The sequence below is a fragment of the Cucurbita pepo genome, chromosome 1, assembly GCF_057944985.1.
Source record: "Cucurbita pepo subsp. pepo isolate OVF chromosome 1, ASM5794498v1, whole genome shotgun sequence".
In the NCBI taxonomy this organism is placed as follows: Eukaryota; Viridiplantae; Streptophyta; class Magnoliopsida; order Cucurbitales; family Cucurbitaceae; genus Cucurbita; species Cucurbita pepo.
Window position 1 is genome coordinate 5,838,974 of NC_141798.1, and position 17,639 is coordinate 5,856,612.

Consider the following 17,639-nt stretch of genomic DNA (forward strand, 5'->3'; position numbering starts at 1 on the left):
TCAAATCTAACTCTAAATTCACTGTTGTTTCGAACGAGAGTGTTCGAATGAACTTCGCGTACACTTTGACTAATCTTACGAAATAACCGATATACATTTAGGTAACTGGAAAATTTTGTTGGGATCAAACTCACAGTTCCTACGTGAGATCTCATCAATTGAAGAGGGAAACAAAATATTTTTTATAAAGGCGTGAAAACGTCTCCTTAATAGTAAAACTGTGAGAGTGACGGCGATACGTAACGAACTAAAACGGATAATATCTGTTAGCGTTGGACTTGAACTATTACATTCTAGATATAACTTGATAGGAAACGTATAACGTGCAATGTTCTTGACCGAAGCAGCCTGCCTCAACTCGGCGCCTGTTGAGCAAGGGAGATGGGATCAGTTCGGTACTCGCTCAAACATTGACTGATAGCAAAGCATACTGATCACTGAAGATGCATCGAAAACCATCCGCAACAGCCTTGGGACAAACCCCATCACGCAACCTGTAGATACCAATAGAAAGATACAGTAATAGATTATTATTTTTAAAAATGAGTTAAAAGCATAAATTAAAAGAAAACCATATTTAAATAAAAAATCAAATATTTCACATATTAAAATAAATTTGAAATTATTATAATTAGAATTTGAGTACCGTTTCTACATACGAAATTTTTTGGAACTATGGTTTGAAGGGACCGCGCGTACGCAGATCCCCGCTAACACAAATTATGATGTAGGCTCCACCACATGGGCAGGCCTTAAGCCCAGCACCCATCCTACGTGCAATGGAGGCCGCGGGCCTAGGAAATGGGCCTTAATGATCGTCCAATATCCCCATCCAGGTAAGTGAGTTCTACGGCCTTTCGCCTGTTAATTTATAGCCTCAGCGCTCCTTTCCTTCAGCGGTTTACCGATGTGGGACAACGACACCGCTTATTCAACGAATTACTCCCAATCCATTTATTTGGTCACAACTACATTACAATAATTTTTCAAGCATTCACTCGTTTCATTAGTTTCAATGGTGATCTCATAGTAAAATATAATTATTTGTTTAATATCTACTTTGCCTCACAGAGGGAGAGCGTGACAATTCACGATGCGAGTGTGTCCTATGATAGACGTTGAGGGAGAGAGGAAATGTCACGTAGGTTGTGATCCCTATGTGCGATCAATCTGATGCATGAAAGCCAAGCTTAGGCCTAGTCAAAATTAAAAGCAACAATATCGTTATGAGTGTTTGAGACAAGCTCATAGAATTCAGATTTGGCTCCAGACTGTAACTTCAAAAATTGAGATTTCAATATAAATTTCAACACGTGACTTTAGAATTAAATTTGTATATATCTCATTATACTCATCAGGCATGTACTACCAAAAATAAATTCATCGATATTGGTGTACAAATAAAAAAAAATTAATATAAAAAATTAAAATACATATCTCATATGTCAAATATTTGAATATGTTTTACTAAAAAAAATAACAATTATTTAGAATAAACCCTAAATTGATAAATTTAATTATAAAGCATGTGCATATCTAAATGGATAGAAGTGTGAAGTTGAAAGTGGTCCTCTGTCTTAATGGAAGATTATCTACCTTACATGCAAAGATAGACCATACAATCTAATCAATTCATATACGTATTATCCATTTCATTCATTACTTTATATGAAAGCGTCCATTAATATTAGAAAATAATTTAATTCAATGTCCATAATTTATCTACGAGTTATAATTTACATTTTAAAACGATTAATTTACACCTAATACTTGTTTAAAGCTGTTTCTTCAGGATTTTCTCACAGTTAAAAAAACAATAAAAGATTATATTGATATATTTAAAACAATAAGTTTAATTTTTTAAAAAAATTTGCAATTAGTAAACAAAATCATTTTTAATACAGTTGATGACAATATACATAAATTGAAAATTTTAAAATTATGCTTTTAAAGTAATCCATAAACATAATCAATCTTATAAACAAATATGGTATATATTTAATATTGTTAACTTATTTATATATTATTTAATTTTTAATAAATCGAGTATGATATAATGTCTTAATCGTCAATAAAACATAAATTCTTCCCAAATATTTTTTCAAACGCATTTTTTTCTCATAAGGTATTAGTGGAAGTCGCTGTCAAAGGAGCATATTATGCATATTAATATCACATTTTTTATTTGCTTTTATTTTTTTCAAGATCTATTAATATAGCACTATAGATTAAAACCCCCCATTTTTTTTTTAATTATTTCAACAGCTGGCATAGTTTTTTATTTGCATTAAATTATTATTTATTAGCTATTTCAAATATGTACATACTTTTATGACTCATTTACTAAACATCAAAATAATGTATTAATTAATTGAAACACATATAATTTTGTATTAATTAATATATTATATTATTAATGGAAGTATAAAATAAAATTTAATATTTAAAATATAAAGACAAAAAAGTCCTCATCAAAAGGATCCCGACCATGTGATGTAGACGCCACTACTCGGCTATTCCCACGGACCACATTTGATATGACGCTTATCCACTTGAATCACTACTGCTATCCACGTAACCAAACAGATTTTTTATTCCACAAATTGCCCCCACGCAAATCTCAGCCGCCTTTATTTATAATTTTTAAAATGTAAATATATATATATTCAGTGGGGCCAACGAGACCTCTCAATCCAACGAACCAAAGAGAATGAGGGTCCAAGAAGCTTCCATATACCTTAGTAGCACTTTAAAAAAATTCTCTTATAAAAGATCTTTAGTCCCAAAAGGTAGGGGCAGTCGTGGGCCCACTCAGTTTTAATATTCTTGATCGATCCTACGGCTCAGATCATTTTGCATCTCCAAGATTCAGTACGACAATTTTAGATGTTTTTTTTACAGAAATACTTTCCATTTGTGTTATTTAGTTCATTTTTTTTTTAAATTTATAGAATTCTATTAAACACGAAATTAAAAATTAAAATTTGTTAACTATTATTTATATGAATTTAGTATTTATTATTGAAATAATTAGTATAAGGAAAAAATTAATAATAATAATATAAATATTTTTTCATTTGAGAAAATGTTAGGTTAATTTTTTAATTTAACATTATAAAAAAGGGAAGTGAAAGCTGAGTCAAAGATGGTAATAATATTCTAGACGCAGGAACCGTACACGTGGCATTTGATTTTGATTTTTATTTTTGGAAATACAGTCACTTTATTGGTGCAGGCATTTCGAACTACACAGTGAACGAACCGAAGTTCCATTTTGCCAAAATGCCCACAAATTCTCGTTAAATTTACCATTTGCACCACCAAAATTCTCCCCCTTCTTCTTCTTCTTCTTCTTCTTCATTCCTCCATTGTTACTATTCTCGCATTTTCACTGATCTTAGAAATGGGACCGCCCGTTGTATCCGTAGAGAATGATGAGGAGAGCTCGCTGTTGCTCCAGTCCACCGCCGGCGACCTCTCATGGCGCTTGAACTTCGATGGCTTTCAGTTATCTCCAGAGCATAAGGAGAAGAAACCCTCTCGTGCTCTCCATGATTGCCTTGGGGTTTTGAGTAATTTCCATTCCCCTCTCTCTTCCTCCTCTTCTGCCGTTCCTTCTGTTGGCTGAATCACTTTTGTTCTTCTTTTTGTTAGCGATCCATGTTTGTTTTGTCAATATCGTATTCGATGGTCTGAGTGCCTTGTTCTTTACTGGAAATATTCCTTTTACGTCTTGGGCTGTTGTTTTCTCTCTTTCTAATTTGCTTTTTAGCCTAGCTGCTGCATATATTCGTTTAATTTTGTTTTTGTGAAGAGTATTTATTCTTCTGCCACTTCGCCACTTCCTTTAATTTCTGACCTGAGATGGTGGAATTTTTCTTTTCATCCCATTTGTTTATTTCATATATTTAATGAACGATTGACCTATCCGTTCTTTGGATGAATTTAAAATTTGGAGAGGAGAATATGTAATTCAAAGTTTCAAAGGTCTGAACTAGAAGCTGGAGAATTATTTATTTATTTTTGCTGCAATTGGATGTGGATGTTTTGTGGTTGATTGATTCTTACAGTTGAGTAATTTCCCCATATTTAAGATCTCCCGAGGCATTGATTGTGGCATAGAAAGTAGCAGCAGTTCCCAATATTTTGGGTTTCCACGTTTTGCTGGGTAGTTCATGGTCCTTGAAGTTGCAAGTTTGTTCGTGCATACGTTTTTTTTTGCCTTTGTAAAGCATGTGTATGTCTTCATGTATCTGTTTGTATGGCTAGATTTGAATTTGTAGTGGAAGAATGAAAGTAATGAACAAAAATATCTTGAGAACTTCATCCATCTTATTCTCGACACTTTTCTTGGTGAATTCAGCTCCTGAAGATTATGTAGCTGAGTACTACCAGCAGCAGGTAGAAATGCTTGAGGGCTTTAATGAAATGGATGCGTTGGCTGATCGTGGTTATGTTCCTGGAATGTCAAAGGTTGATGTTGTTCTGTACTTCTATGCTTTCTTAATGATTAGGACATTCTTCGCTGCTCAAAACCAGAATATGGCTATGGTGGTTGCAGGAAGAACGTGAAAAGTTAGCTAAGAGTGAAACATTTGCAATCAGACTATCAAATGTTGCCAATTTGGTTCTGTTTGCAGCTAAAGTATATGCATCCATCAGAAGTGGTTCCCTTGCTATAATTGCTTCCACACTGGATTCACTTCTTGATCTTTTATCTGGTTTCATCCTATGGTTTACTGCATTTTCCATGCAAACACCAAACCCGTATCAGTATCCTATTGGCAAGAAACGTATGCAGCCTTTGGTCAGTTCTCTTGCAACTCCCTTTGTCTACTGTTTGACGTGGTGAAAAAAATGATCATATATAGATATAGATTTATTATACCCTGCCTGCAACTACCTCTTTGATCACTGGCTTGTAGTGAAATTTGTTTTCTCTTGTGTTCTTCTCCCAATATTGGGAATTTTAAAAATGATTTCATTTTTAGTTTTTCAATTTTGAAAATTGTGCTTGTTTCTTCTATGTGATTTTCACCTCTCAAAGAAACATTTGGATTCTTATCCAAAAGTTCAATAACAAAAAAATCCATAAAAAGTAGTTTCCGAAACTTGGGTTCGATTTTATTGATAAGCTTAATTTTAAAGGGGAAAAAAAAAAACGAAAAACCAAATGTTTATCAAACATGGCCATAGAAATTCCTTTATTTTGTCTTTAAAATTTCTAATCGCCTTTAAACTGGATTATACTTTTTGTTCATATTTTCCTTACGGATTATAGACTGCAGAACATGGGAAGCTTCTAAAGCTATATTTGTTTAAGAGCTATGCAATTTCACTTACTATGTGGCATTAATGAAAAAAATTTCAACTTGTCACGTACTTCAATTTTTGTGCACTACATGTCACGACCCGATTTTCAAGGCTATGAATCTTGGACCGTGATTAAGAGGATGAAGGCGATGGGGTCGCGATAAAATGATATAGAGCCAGACACTAAGTGGTGTACTAGCGAGGACGCTGGTCCCCAAAGGGGGTGGATTGTGAGATCCCACGTTGGTTGGAGAGGAGAACAAAGCATTCCTTATAAGGGTGTGGAAACCTCTCCCTAGCAGACACGTTTTAAAACTGTGAGGCTGACAATGATACATAACGAGTCAAAGCAAACAATATCTGCTAGCGGTGGGCTTGGCTCTTACATACTCTATACTCTTTCCAATGGCTTTAGTACTATGATCAATTTCTAATTTAAACTGCTTTCGGATGCCGCTGGTTGGGCAAGCAAAAGATTTTCAACATCAAAATGATCGATTCAATTACAAGCTTAATCTAACATTATTTGGTGAAACAGTTGTCATATCAAGTTAATATAAACTAAAATTGGATTGCACTCAAAAGTTCCACTTTTGAAGGGGAGAAGAACTGCGTTGATCATTCTGCTGTATGGAGTTCATATAGTTGTTTGCTGCTGTTTCTCTGGATGGTTTAATGATTGATGATATATGGTTGCTGGTGATTTAGTTATACAACCCGATGTTAAATCTTACAGAATTTGAGTCATTGTGTTTGTCTTTTCTTAATTATATATCTGATACTCAAGTCAGGAGTTTTACTGCAGTTAAAAGATTGGGTTTTATTTTTCAAAGGTTCAGTTGACTTCTTCATATTGATACTGATACTTAGGACAGACTGCTATCACGGAAGATAGCTAGCTAAGAAGCACAGATACAAATATGATATCATTTTTTTAAATCTAGGACGTCGACATGACAACGACACCTACACACAGATATATAAACGAGAAGAAAATTAAAAGTCAATGAGTTTATGGATTTGTAGGCTTAAAAAATTAGTTTTATATATTTCACTCTCAAATTTTAGTATTTTTGTCATATATTTGTCTATTTAGTATACTTAAGCTTTTGATGCATGTCTAACCAATGTTGGATCTACTTTGGTTTTCTGCAACTAGTTTCTAACACAACTATTGTACTCGCGAGTGTCGGATGTGTGTCCAATAAGTGCCGAGTGTCCAAGTGTCGACATGTATCAGATATGGACATGCTAGCCTAGTTTGTGCTTCTTAAATAGCTAGTATGTTTGCCTTCCCGTTAGAGTGGAAGGCCCAAAGTTTCCGATTGTTGAACTCAATCGTGAAGAACTACTCTCTCAATAACAAAGAGGGCAGTATGAGAATGAGGGGGTTTAAAAGTTTATTACTATTATCATTATAATCTATTGGTTGTGAGCTGTCACTGCTGGAGGATTCTTATTCCATTTTTTGTTGTGTGCAGGGCATTCTTGTTTTTGCCTCTGTCATGGCAACTCTTGGATTACAGATAATATTGGAGTCAATTCGGACTCTCTTATTAGGCGTAAGTAGTTAGAGAATCATCTCTCTTTTTCTCGTGAAATTTCCCCAAGTTCATCGCTCTAGCAGAAAAGTTGTCCCTAGATAGTGAATTGGACTAGATTTTTGTTCCACGACATTGCTCCAGATTGCTCAGAAGGCTTGACATCTATCTTTTTTATTAAACATCTTACTCTTATTTCAGGATTCTGTGTTCAACTTAACCAAGGAGCAAGAGCGATGGGTTATGGGCATTATGCTCTCAGTTACTCTGGTGAAACTACTCTTAATGCTTTATTGCCGGGCTTTTACCAACGAGATAATCAAAGCATATGCTCAAGATCATTTCTTTGATGTAGTCACCAATGCAATCGGCCTTGTGGCTGCTCTTCTTGCTAATTATATAGCTGGCTGGATCGACCCTCTTGGAGCTATTATTGTGAGTGCAAGCTCTCTCTCTCTCTCTCTCCATATTGTCCATGCCCTGCTGTTGTATGTTGACCTTCAGTATTCATATTTGCTGAATTTGGAACTCCCTTAAGAGCAGATCTAGTTTAATGTGCATCTTGGTTATAAAGGTCTAGAACTTCTGATACATATGCATACAGCCCCCCGAGAATGAGAAAGCAGACAATATCTGTGCTGGCGAAAACAGACAATATCTGTCAGCGGTAGGCTTGGACTGTTACAAATGATATCAGAGCCAGACATTGAGCGGTGTGCTAGTGAGGACGCTGACCCAAAGGGAGGTGGATTGTGAGATCCCATATTCATTGGAGAGGGAAACGAATCATTCCTTATAAGGATGTGGAAACCTCTTCATTGCAGACGTGTACTAAAACCATGAAGCTGATGGCGATACATAAATGGACAAAGCGGACAATGTCTACTAGCGGTGGGCTTGGACTTGGACCGGCACAATTGGATAAGTTGAAAACCACAGAGGTTTTGGTCGAAAATAATATGCAGCACCCGAATTTGTATAACTGATTATCGTTCTTCATTTTAGTTTCTAATCTTGTCAACTTCGTAGAAGTTACCCATGTTGATTCAGTGTTCTCTGTAAATTGCTGCAGCTGGCTTTGTACACTATACGAACATGGTCGATGACGGTATTGGAAAACGTGAACTCCCTTGTCGGAAGATCTGCTGCCCCCGAGTACCTACAGAAGCTCACTTACCTATGTTGGAACCACCACAAGGCCATCAAACACATTGACACAGTTCGAGCATATACATTTGGATCACACTACTTTGTCGAAGTCGATATCGTCCTGCCCGGAGACATGCCATTGGAAGAGGCTCACGACATAGGTGAATCACTACAAGAAAAGCTCGAGTTGCTACCAGAAATTGAGAGGGCATTTGTTCATCTTGATTACGAGTACAAGCATAAACCAGAGCACGCACAGGCACACTTTTAGAACAAGGCACAAACATGGTGATTTCTTCAACTCTACAATCCCGCATGTTCATTTATGTTGTAGTAAAACTGCAATAACATCGTTTTCTGTCTTGTAAATTTGTTCCTGATTCTATCCATGATCTCACAAAATTTGCCCAATGCGTTCAAATTCACCCTATTAGATTTGAATATCTGAACTTTTGATCGAGTGATTGATTAAACAAAATATCTACTTTCAAGGCAGAGGGGCATAATTGGAATTTACTCCGTGTAGATATTTTATTTTGGTTGATTAGTCTTGCTTTAATGTGAGGGAATCCATATATGTGAGATTTTTATACGTGGGAGGTGAACACTAAAAGTATAACTTAATTAATATTAATTAATCATTGATATAAATATATATTATTTAAACTTATTAAATTTTAATTTTTACATTTATAATCAATATTTTATATCTGATTAATTATCAATATTAGTTTTAATTAATGTTTCATGTAAAAATATTTATTTATTTTTATTTGAATTGATTAATCAATTAATTAAGCTCTACATTATATAATGCTAAATTTATTTTATAATAATAAAAATGGGTTCTCTTACATTAAATTAATTAATTATAATTTTTATCAATAAAAATCGTCATATATATTATATTAAAAATATTAATTTTCAATTTCTGAGAGAAAAGAAATAAGTTATAAGAAAAAAACGTTCCATATCGATCTGAGATGATCGAATTAGTGCATAATTAGATTATCGTGTCGCAAATTATTAGATAAAATAAAAAACATGGATATATTTGTATCATTAGTATTTAGATGGATGGGAATTTTATTTATTTGGATTAATTGATGCACTTATGTTTCTTGTTTTTAAATTAATGTTTTTTTTTTAATGTAATACAATGTTGTCAGATTTTGTGCCATTGTTTGATGACATTATTGACAAAATACCTGCCCCAAACAAGAAAAGTGTCCCATGTCGGGTTGTGACCCCTTTTCGAGTGTCGGTATCTTAAATATTGACGTTGAAAGAAATTTTACGAGATTTAAATTTTATAAAAATAAATATATTAATCATGATAAGAGATTAAGATCGTTCAGGATGCTTCTAGTCAATTATAAAAATGAAAATTTCATCGGATATTTAACTATGTGTCCAATAGTTTCTTAAATTTTTAAGTTAAACACCAAATTAAAAAATTAAAGGCTTATTAAATATAAAATTTAAAATTTAAAAATCTATTAAACAATCTATTCAAAATAATAAATTAAAATTTATTTTTGTATTTTATTGATATTTTTGTTATATTTAATAATAAATTAAATATATATATATATATATATATTTGTATGTTATTATGTCATATTAGTTTCTATATTTTAATTTTATTATATTTAAAATTTGAAAACATAATTTTTTTTTTCTTTTAAAAAATATATTTGATTCATTAGGAGTGTTACTTAGGATATTTAATGTGAAACAATTCATTTATTACCATTTTATTTAAAATAAAGATAAAAAATATATTAAAAATTGTTCATTTTATTTAGAATATGAAAATTTTATACGACATCTCTAACTACATCCTTCTCGACTTTTCATTCAATATCGTGAATCATGAAGAAAACATAATTATTCAATGAGATTATTAAAAACTCTAGAATCAATATTTGGTCAAGGTCCCATCAAATTAAAAGAATTGGCATGTATTAATAATTGAATTGCATAATTAGAAAAATCAATAACGTTCAAGTACTTTAATATAAAAAGCGCTAGGGTGGATTAAAACATGTTCGTGTTGTAAACGACCTTCCATATTAATATGATATTATTCGCTTTGAACATAAATTTTTATAGCTTTGATATGAGATTCACATCGGTTAAAGAGGAGAACGAAACATTCCTTATAAGAGTGTGAAAACCTCTCCCTGGTAGACGCGTTTTAAAATCGTGAGGCTGATGACGATACGTAACGTGCTAAAAGGGACAATATCTATTAGTAGTGGGCTTGGGCTGTTACAAATGGTATCAAAGCTAGACACCGTGCGGTGTGCCAGCGAGGACGTTCGTCCCCAAGGGAGGTAGATTATGAGATCACACATCGAATGGAGAGAAAGAACGAAACATTTCTTATAAGAGTGAAAACATCTCCCTAGTAGACACGTTTTAAAGCTGTGAGACTGGCAACGATACGTAACAGACAAAAATGGACAATATATGCTAGTGGTGGGTTGCCTGCTTGGGCAAAACATAATGTTCCTCGTTTATATACTACTCCTGATATGTGAGACTCCAACCATTTTCATTTTAGCTCAATTTCAATGTATGGTTAACCAAATTCAACACCTATTCGGCCTTCTACAAAGTATCTGTAGGAGGCTAAGCCGTTAAACATATATTTTTACCTGATTTAACTTTTTGTTAAAAAGAATCGAACTGCAACGATGCTAGACTTTTCGTATGGTTTGGATTGAATACAAATACAATAAATATTCTTATTAAAAATGAGCGTAAAGTCTAGAGCGGTTATTCTACGAAAATTGATGTTTTCATTTGGATGTTAGCTACGCTTTTATAAACGTTCAAATACTAGGGTTTCTACTAACTTCGATGGGCAAAATATATTTATCATTCATAAAAATACTTTAGTAAAAATTTCGTACCATGAAAATAATTATTAAAATTAAGAATAGAATTTTATTATATATTTATAAAAAAAATCCAAATTATTTATTAAAACTTTACCGTATCTTTAACCATACGTATTAAATTATTACCGTTATAAGATTAAAAGGTTATTGTATAACAATTTGGTTATTTTTTTTATTTTTTATTTTGAGAGGTAAATAACCTCTCTAAATTTCTCGATGTGATATTTATAATAAAATTAATTACTTAATTATCAACATAAGCATAATTAGCTAACTTAGAATATATATATACTCTAATTTGGTGTAAAAAAAATATTCTTTTTTTTTTTATAAAAAAACTAATTACTAAATATGCTTGAAATTATTAAAATTTTCAAATATAAAAATTGCCATATTTTTAATAATAATAATAATGGAAAATAATGACAAAATAGAAAAGGTTACACCAGTGGTTGCGTGTGCAACTTCAACACCCCCATTCATTCCCTGGGCCCCACATACTGTTCCCAAAATTTTCTTCTAATTACTCTTTGGACCACTTTTGAAAGTTGCCTTCGATTTTGACCCCTGTCCTTCTTTTTGTTTGCATTGTTGCCCCCGAAGTACAATTATGTTGGAGGTTAAATTAAAAGAGTAATCAGTAATTAATTACGTCTTAACTTTAAAGGAAGATGTTTAGCTTTTTATAATACTAAGTAATCAATAATTAGATAAGGTTACGTCACTTCACTTTAATTGATAAAATTACTTACCTGTGATTCAATTCATTTGACTTTTTCTGTTTAATTATTACTTAGATTAGATCTTACCCTTTGTTTTAATTTTATCCAAATTTATTTGAATTTAGAGATATAAATAAATATATTTATTTATTTTCATATTTTAATACTCTAAATTAATTAATATAGTAAAATGCAACCTCCAGAATTATATTATATCATAAACTTTTAATTCGAGTTTAATAACTCAATTATATATTTGATATTATTTAATTATTTAAATTTTTTACTGATATTAACGTTTTAATTTGGGTCTTATTAATTTGTAAATTTTTTAAACGACAATTAGATCACTTATTTATGTCAATTAGGCATAAATCAACGATTAAAATTTTATAGAATTATAAATTATGAAATTTATTTAATTTTTAAAAACTGCTAAGAAGATGAAATGTGGAGTTGGAACTTAATTGTCCACGTGGATATATATTATGGACACGTAGGTAAACGTAAACCTAGGTTTACCTGTAAGCAAGAAGATGGGAGAGGGTAAATGGTTGTTGGTGAGTTGGCCGTGGGGTTGTGATTTTTTCTGATCTGGAGGTGGGGGCCCACAGATCACGTGGTAAGGAGGCTCAAAACGAGACAAATGATTGGTCATTCAGGAATCCCATCTGCACCAATTATCACCGATTGCCCACGTGGTACGCTGCTACTGGTTGACCCCACCAGTCAATTTCCTATAAGCACAACGCTTTCACCTCTCCATTGCTGCCAGTCGGTGTAGCGTTATCAAATCCCTTTTCACTAAATGAATCTATATATATATTTGAGCGCAGATGGGCGTAATGCATATAAATTCAGATTTCATGGCTGATTCTTCTGCTGCTTACATTCATATGGTAACCATTCATTTCCTTTCGTGTTCTTTATTATTAACGTGTATCAACGTTATTTCCGTTCGCTTTCAGGTGCAACACCTGATCGAGAACTGCTTGATCGTCCACATGAATAAAGAGGAGTGCATAGAAGCTCTCTCCAAATACGCTAATATCACCCCGATAATCACTGAAACTGGTTCGTTCCCATTTTTCCTTCTTTTCTTCCCACCCGTCATCACTACTTCAACATAGCTAACAATTTGTGCATTGTTCAGTATAATTCAGAGCAATTACAAATGTAATTCGAATCTACATCAAAGGGTTATTAGATGACATACTGATTTTAAAAATCTACCATCTATTAGATAATTTATTATTTCTTTGTAACAGTGTGGAAGGAACTAGAGAAAGAAAACAGAGAGTTCTTTGAAGCTTATTTAGAATCTCGTAGCAGAAATGATAGAATACTGGCTGAAGAAGAGACAAGACAGTTGATCCAACGGATGATATCTAAACATACTGACGAGTAGGTGTTGACTAGGTGATGACTAGGTGACCGATCCATACACATGCATGCATCAATTACTTATAGATTATGACTTTTTTTTTTTTTTTTTTTTTTGTTTGTCTCATTTCTATACACATGTTTAAAATGGAATATATGTACAAATATTAGCCTAAAATAATTTACCATTTTTTTGAGTATTATAATAATACATATGTCTTACGTTCAACATTTGACACGTAATTCATCGGTATCATAGTCTTCACATCATTCGTAAATATTTCTTTTATGTCAAACAGTGAATGAAATTTTTTTCGACGAATTATATTGACTTCACTATATAATATCCAAAGGGTAGTTTGGTAATTTGCTCATGTTCGGTATTGCCTTGGTAAGGGATGATTAGATTCAAGATGTTGATGGGTAAATTTTTGTAGGGTAATTGAGATTGTGACATAAGACTCTTCTCCTATCGTCGATTGTTGATTGAGTAAAGACATAAGTGAAGAAAAATAATGTTGGGGACGAGTAGCTTTCTCACTATCAAAATTATAAACTTTTTTTTTTCTAAGAGTCATCGTGCTGCGTTTAAATTCAAATTTGCTTGCTTCTACTCGTGTCGTCTATGTTTGAATTAGGTATGATATTGAAATAAAAAGAAAATAAAAATAAATGAAATGTTTTTTTTTTTTTTGTTACTTATTAAATTTTTTTGAGAATGGATATTAGAAATTAAAACTTGTATTCTTATTCCGTTTTAAAAAACAAAAAGGGTAATAAAATCTTATATAATAAATATTTTAAATGTATGGTAAATTTTAAATTAATAATTGCAACAATTTAAAATTTAAAATTTTATAATTAAATCAATTTAGAGATGTCCACGTGGCATGTATCTATATATATATCTTCAATTTAATATTTTCATTTAAGTATTAAATTAAGGTATAAAATTAATACTTAGAGATGTCCACGTACTCATATTCGAGAGCTCGTTGTGATACAATAATGGAGTTGAAGCTATCAAATTCTACACTCGATATTAGTTTAGGTCCCAATGACCCTACATAGTGTCTCGAACCTCTAAACCAATTATACATAACTTGCCTGAGTTGAATTTGAGTGATGGAACTTATCATTATACAATAACATACTAGTTTAGGTTCCAATGATCCCGAATGGTGGCTTGAACCTCTCGACGAACCATACACAACTTCGTAGAGCTGAACTCAAGCGACGGTCGAGAGTATTTACATAAGGGCAGGGGAGGGAAATACACCGTTTTATTGAGGCATAGTGATATAATATAAGTACTGTTAATGATGAGGCAAAGTAGAGTGATAATACACCATTTAGGCATAGTGATACAGTTTTATTGAGGCATAGGAAAACAGGGCAACCAACGTCCAGTGCTGTTCATAACTTGGGATGAAAACATGTCCTGGTTCAAGCAGCATTCACCTTGGTCTCCCAACCAGCAATTACATGTTCTGGGACAGCCTTCGTCTTCACGAACGATTCTCGAGCGAAAAGCAACTGCACAATAAACAAACCGACCATTGTATGCTTTCCTAATTCAAGATAATTCACTAGAAAATTTATGTTTTTGGTCCATTTAGTCTTCTCGAGCTAAAATGTTGAGTTTGAATACTTCCCTTTTCTTTGTTATGATCGAACGTATATCGAACCTGATCGTTTCCAACTCCAAGAAACTAGATGAACAAACTAAGGGGAGTAGTTTCATTGAACCCGTTCGTCTACACTTAACATAAGAACAAAATTTACCGAAAGTTTGTTGCATAAGCGGAAACAAGATCGATTGCACTCACACCCCCACACCCACGAACATAAATATTCAAAGAAACACAAAGATTTACATGATCCGGAGAGAGGAAAGTCTCACTACATTCACGGGTCGTAGCCAATCACTATGACCAAAGTGTTTATAAGTGTATCTCTCACACTATAAAGTTTTACTTACAGAACTTTCTCCTAACCGTCTAGCTCCACATCTCACAACAATGCTAGACAAACCTTTATATAGGCATATCGATACTAATTCTCATATATGAATTAAGATGATTCATGTATCAATACGGGAGACGAACCAAATGAATCCAATACGTAGATGAATCGAAGTGGGTAATGTATGAAAAGTATTCACGACAAGCTATCTAACGCCAGTATTGACTAAATCGTACCTTTTTGTATGCGGATAAACTCCGTAAGTTTTCGGGAAAAACCCACTTCTTGAAATGGCCAAGAGCAATATCAATATGGTACAGCTTTGGTGCCAGACTCAAATCAACAGCAGTTACTTTTTGCCCAGCAACATAAGGACCCTGACAGCATTGGGCATTGCCAAAAATGAGAAGCGTGAAACCATAAGCATTTTAATGTAGTTGTTCATATAATACACACACATACATGAGCCTTAAGATGCTCATCCAACGCCTTCAACTCTTCAAGCAAACCCTGCTCTGAACCATCACTGGGGTCCTTGCTCAACAAGAATTTTACAAAAGCACCGTTTATCTTTGATCCCCTGTGAGCCCAAGTAAAGAAGAGGAGATTTGTATCAGACTCGGAACCAAATCATGAGGCAACACAATTGGGAATGCCATGTCCGAGTACTGAATTCAGCAATACTATTAAGAAAATAAGGCATAACGGCTCAAATCCACTCCTAACAGATATTGTTTTTTTGGGCTTTCCCTTGAACTTCCCCTCAAAGTTTTTAAAACGTGTCTACTAGGAAGAAGTTTCTGCATACGTACGAGGAATACTTTGTTCTCCTCCCCAATCATCTATGTGGTATCTCGGAGTTAATGTGTGATATCCCACATTGGTTGAGGAGGAGAACAAAAGACCCTTTATAAGGGTGTGAAAATCTTCTCTAGCAGACGCGTTTTAAAGTCTTGAGGGGAAGCCTGAAAGGGAAAGCCCAAGGAGGTTAGCGGTGGATCTAGGTCGTTACAAATGGTATCAAAGCCAGACACCGGATGATGTGTCAGCCTTCTTGCTGTTACCCAAAGGGGGTAGACACGAGGTGGCGTGCGAGTAAGGACGCTGGCCCCAAAGGAGGTGGATTTGGTGGCGGTACCATATCGATTGGAGAAAGAAATGAGTGTCAGCGAGGACGTTGGGCCTCAAATGGGGGATGGAAGGAGGGTGGATTATGATGTCCCACATTTGTTGGGGAGGAAAACAAAAGACCCTTTACAAGGATGTTGAAACCTTTCCCTAGCCGACAGCATTTTAAGTTGAGAGGAAGACCAAAAGGGAAAGTCCAAATAGGACAATATCTGCTAGTGGTAGGGCTGGGTCGTTTACCTACGTGTGATAGTGAGAGTTTTCTACACCCTTATAAGGAATGTTTGGTTCTCCTTTCTAACCGAGGTGGGATCTCACAATTTACCCCCTTGAGGCTCACAATTCACCCCTTTTGGGGGCCAGCGTCCTTGGTAGCACACCGCTCGTTATCTAGTTTTGATACTATTTGTAACAGCCCAAGTCAACCGCTACCAAATTTTGTCTTTTTAGACTTTCGAGAATAGTGTGTTGTACACAGTTAAAATCTTAAATAAGGCATAAACTTACACAGAAGAAAATTGAGGAGGAGTAACAAGAGAGGGGTCTGGATACTTGTCCTCAAGAATCCCCACAATGACATCAGAATCAGGAACCCATTTGCCATCAAACTTCACCACAGGCACCTTCCCTTCTGGGCTCACTTCCAAGAACCTGCCAAAATCATCAACAATCAACACACAATCCCATTTAATTCCAACCCAAATTTCGAGATATTACCAACTGGGTTTGTCGGAGAGATTGACAAGAAGCAATTTATAAGCAACTTTCTTCTCCTCTAAAGTTAAAAGAACCCTGTGGCAGAAAGGGCCTACAACAAAGGGAAAACAAAAATCAAACAAAATTCTGCTGAGAAGATGAAAAAAGGGGAAAGAAGAACATACAGTCTCCAAGAACATCGGGAGCACCAGTTGCAGCCTTGACGACAACCTCAATGGCCATTTTCTGATCGAAGGGGCAGGTGGGGAGCTTTGAAACGGGAAATCACAGAAGAAACAGAGGATGTGAGCGAGGAGTGAGTGCGGGAATTTGGGTATATATTTAAGTTATGTGGTATCAATTCCCATGGCGGGGCGGTGAAATGATAGGAAGAGGACAAGAATTCCATAGCCCTCAGACAGGAATTTGGCATCTCGAGAGATTTGATCGATAAGATGCAGGGGATTCCTCTCAAGAAAAAGTAAAGAAAAAGAAATTTTATATATGGGGCTTCGAATTGTTGGATGATGGAAGTCCCACATCCACTAATTTAGGGAATGATCCTGAGTTTATAAGTGAAGAATACTAACTCCATTGGTATGAGGCCTTTTGGGGAAGCCCAAAGCAAAGCCATGAGAGCTTATGCTCAAAGTCGACAATATCATACCATTGTGGAGAGTCGTGTTCGTCTAACATGGTATCAGAGCCATGCCCTAAACTTAGTCGTGCCAATAGATGGATAAATCCTCAAATATCGAACAAAGAACTCCTAAAGAAAAGGAGCCAAGCCCCTCCTCGAAGGCAGTCAAAAATGACTAAGACTCCAAAGGAGT

The 17,639-nt window shown here is 34.3% G+C and overlaps 3 protein-coding genes and 1 non-coding gene across 7 annotated transcripts; 2 read left to right on the plus strand and 2 right to left on the minus strand.

Moving 5' to 3' along the window:
* Positions 1-683: 683 nt before the first annotated feature.
* Positions 684-844, minus strand: LOC111782847 (U1 spliceosomal RNA). Its single transcript, XR_002813209.2, has one exon. It is a non-coding gene; the product is annotated as a U1 spliceosomal RNA (small nuclear RNA).
* A 2,450-nt stretch (positions 845-3,294) lies between these two features.
* MTP11 (Cation efflux family protein) lies at positions 3,295-8,414 on the plus strand. 4 transcript variants are annotated; one of them, XM_023685362.2, is made up of 6 exons: positions 3,295-3,572; positions 4,364-4,473; positions 4,562-4,807; positions 6,795-6,875; positions 7,056-7,289; positions 7,927-8,414. In XM_023685362.2, the coding sequence occupies exons 1-6, from the start codon at positions 3,404-3,406 to the stop codon at positions 8,272-8,274; spliced, it is 1,188 nt and encodes a 395-aa protein (XP_023541130.1). In that variant the 5' UTR covers positions 3,295-3,403; the 3' UTR covers positions 8,275-8,414. The 4 variants fall into 4 exon arrangements, with proteins under 4 accessions (XP_023541130.1, XP_086983500.1, XP_086983499.1 ...); XM_087127374.1 differs by lacking the exon at positions 3,295-3,572 and adding an exon at positions 3,914-4,069; XM_087127373.1 differs by lacking the exon at positions 3,295-3,572 and adding an exon at positions 4,087-4,237.
* Positions 8,415-12,409: 3,995 nt separating this feature from the next.
* Positions 12,410-13,260, plus strand: LOC111808986 (uncharacterized). The gene is made up of 3 exons (XM_023695270.2): positions 12,410-12,533; positions 12,603-12,708; positions 12,903-13,260. The coding sequence occupies exons 1-3, from the start codon at positions 12,471-12,473 to the stop codon at positions 13,040-13,042; spliced, it is 309 nt and encodes a 102-aa protein (XP_023551038.2). The 5' UTR covers positions 12,410-12,470; the 3' UTR covers positions 13,043-13,260.
* Positions 13,261-14,280: 1,020 nt separating this feature from the next.
* Positions 14,281-17,261, minus strand: LOC111789995 (glutathione S-transferase DHAR2). Its single transcript, XM_023670754.2, has 6 exons — positions 16,992-17,261; positions 16,828-16,918; positions 16,618-16,761; positions 15,445-15,562; positions 15,219-15,359; positions 14,281-14,553 (listed from the first exon to the last, which is right to left on the minus strand). Exons 1-6 carry the CDS (start codon positions 17,047-17,049, stop codon positions 14,464-14,466), a joined length of 642 nt encoding a protein of 213 aa, XP_023526522.2. The 5' UTR covers positions 17,050-17,261; the 3' UTR covers positions 14,281-14,463.
* Between the last annotated feature and the right edge of the window lie 378 nt (positions 17,262-17,639).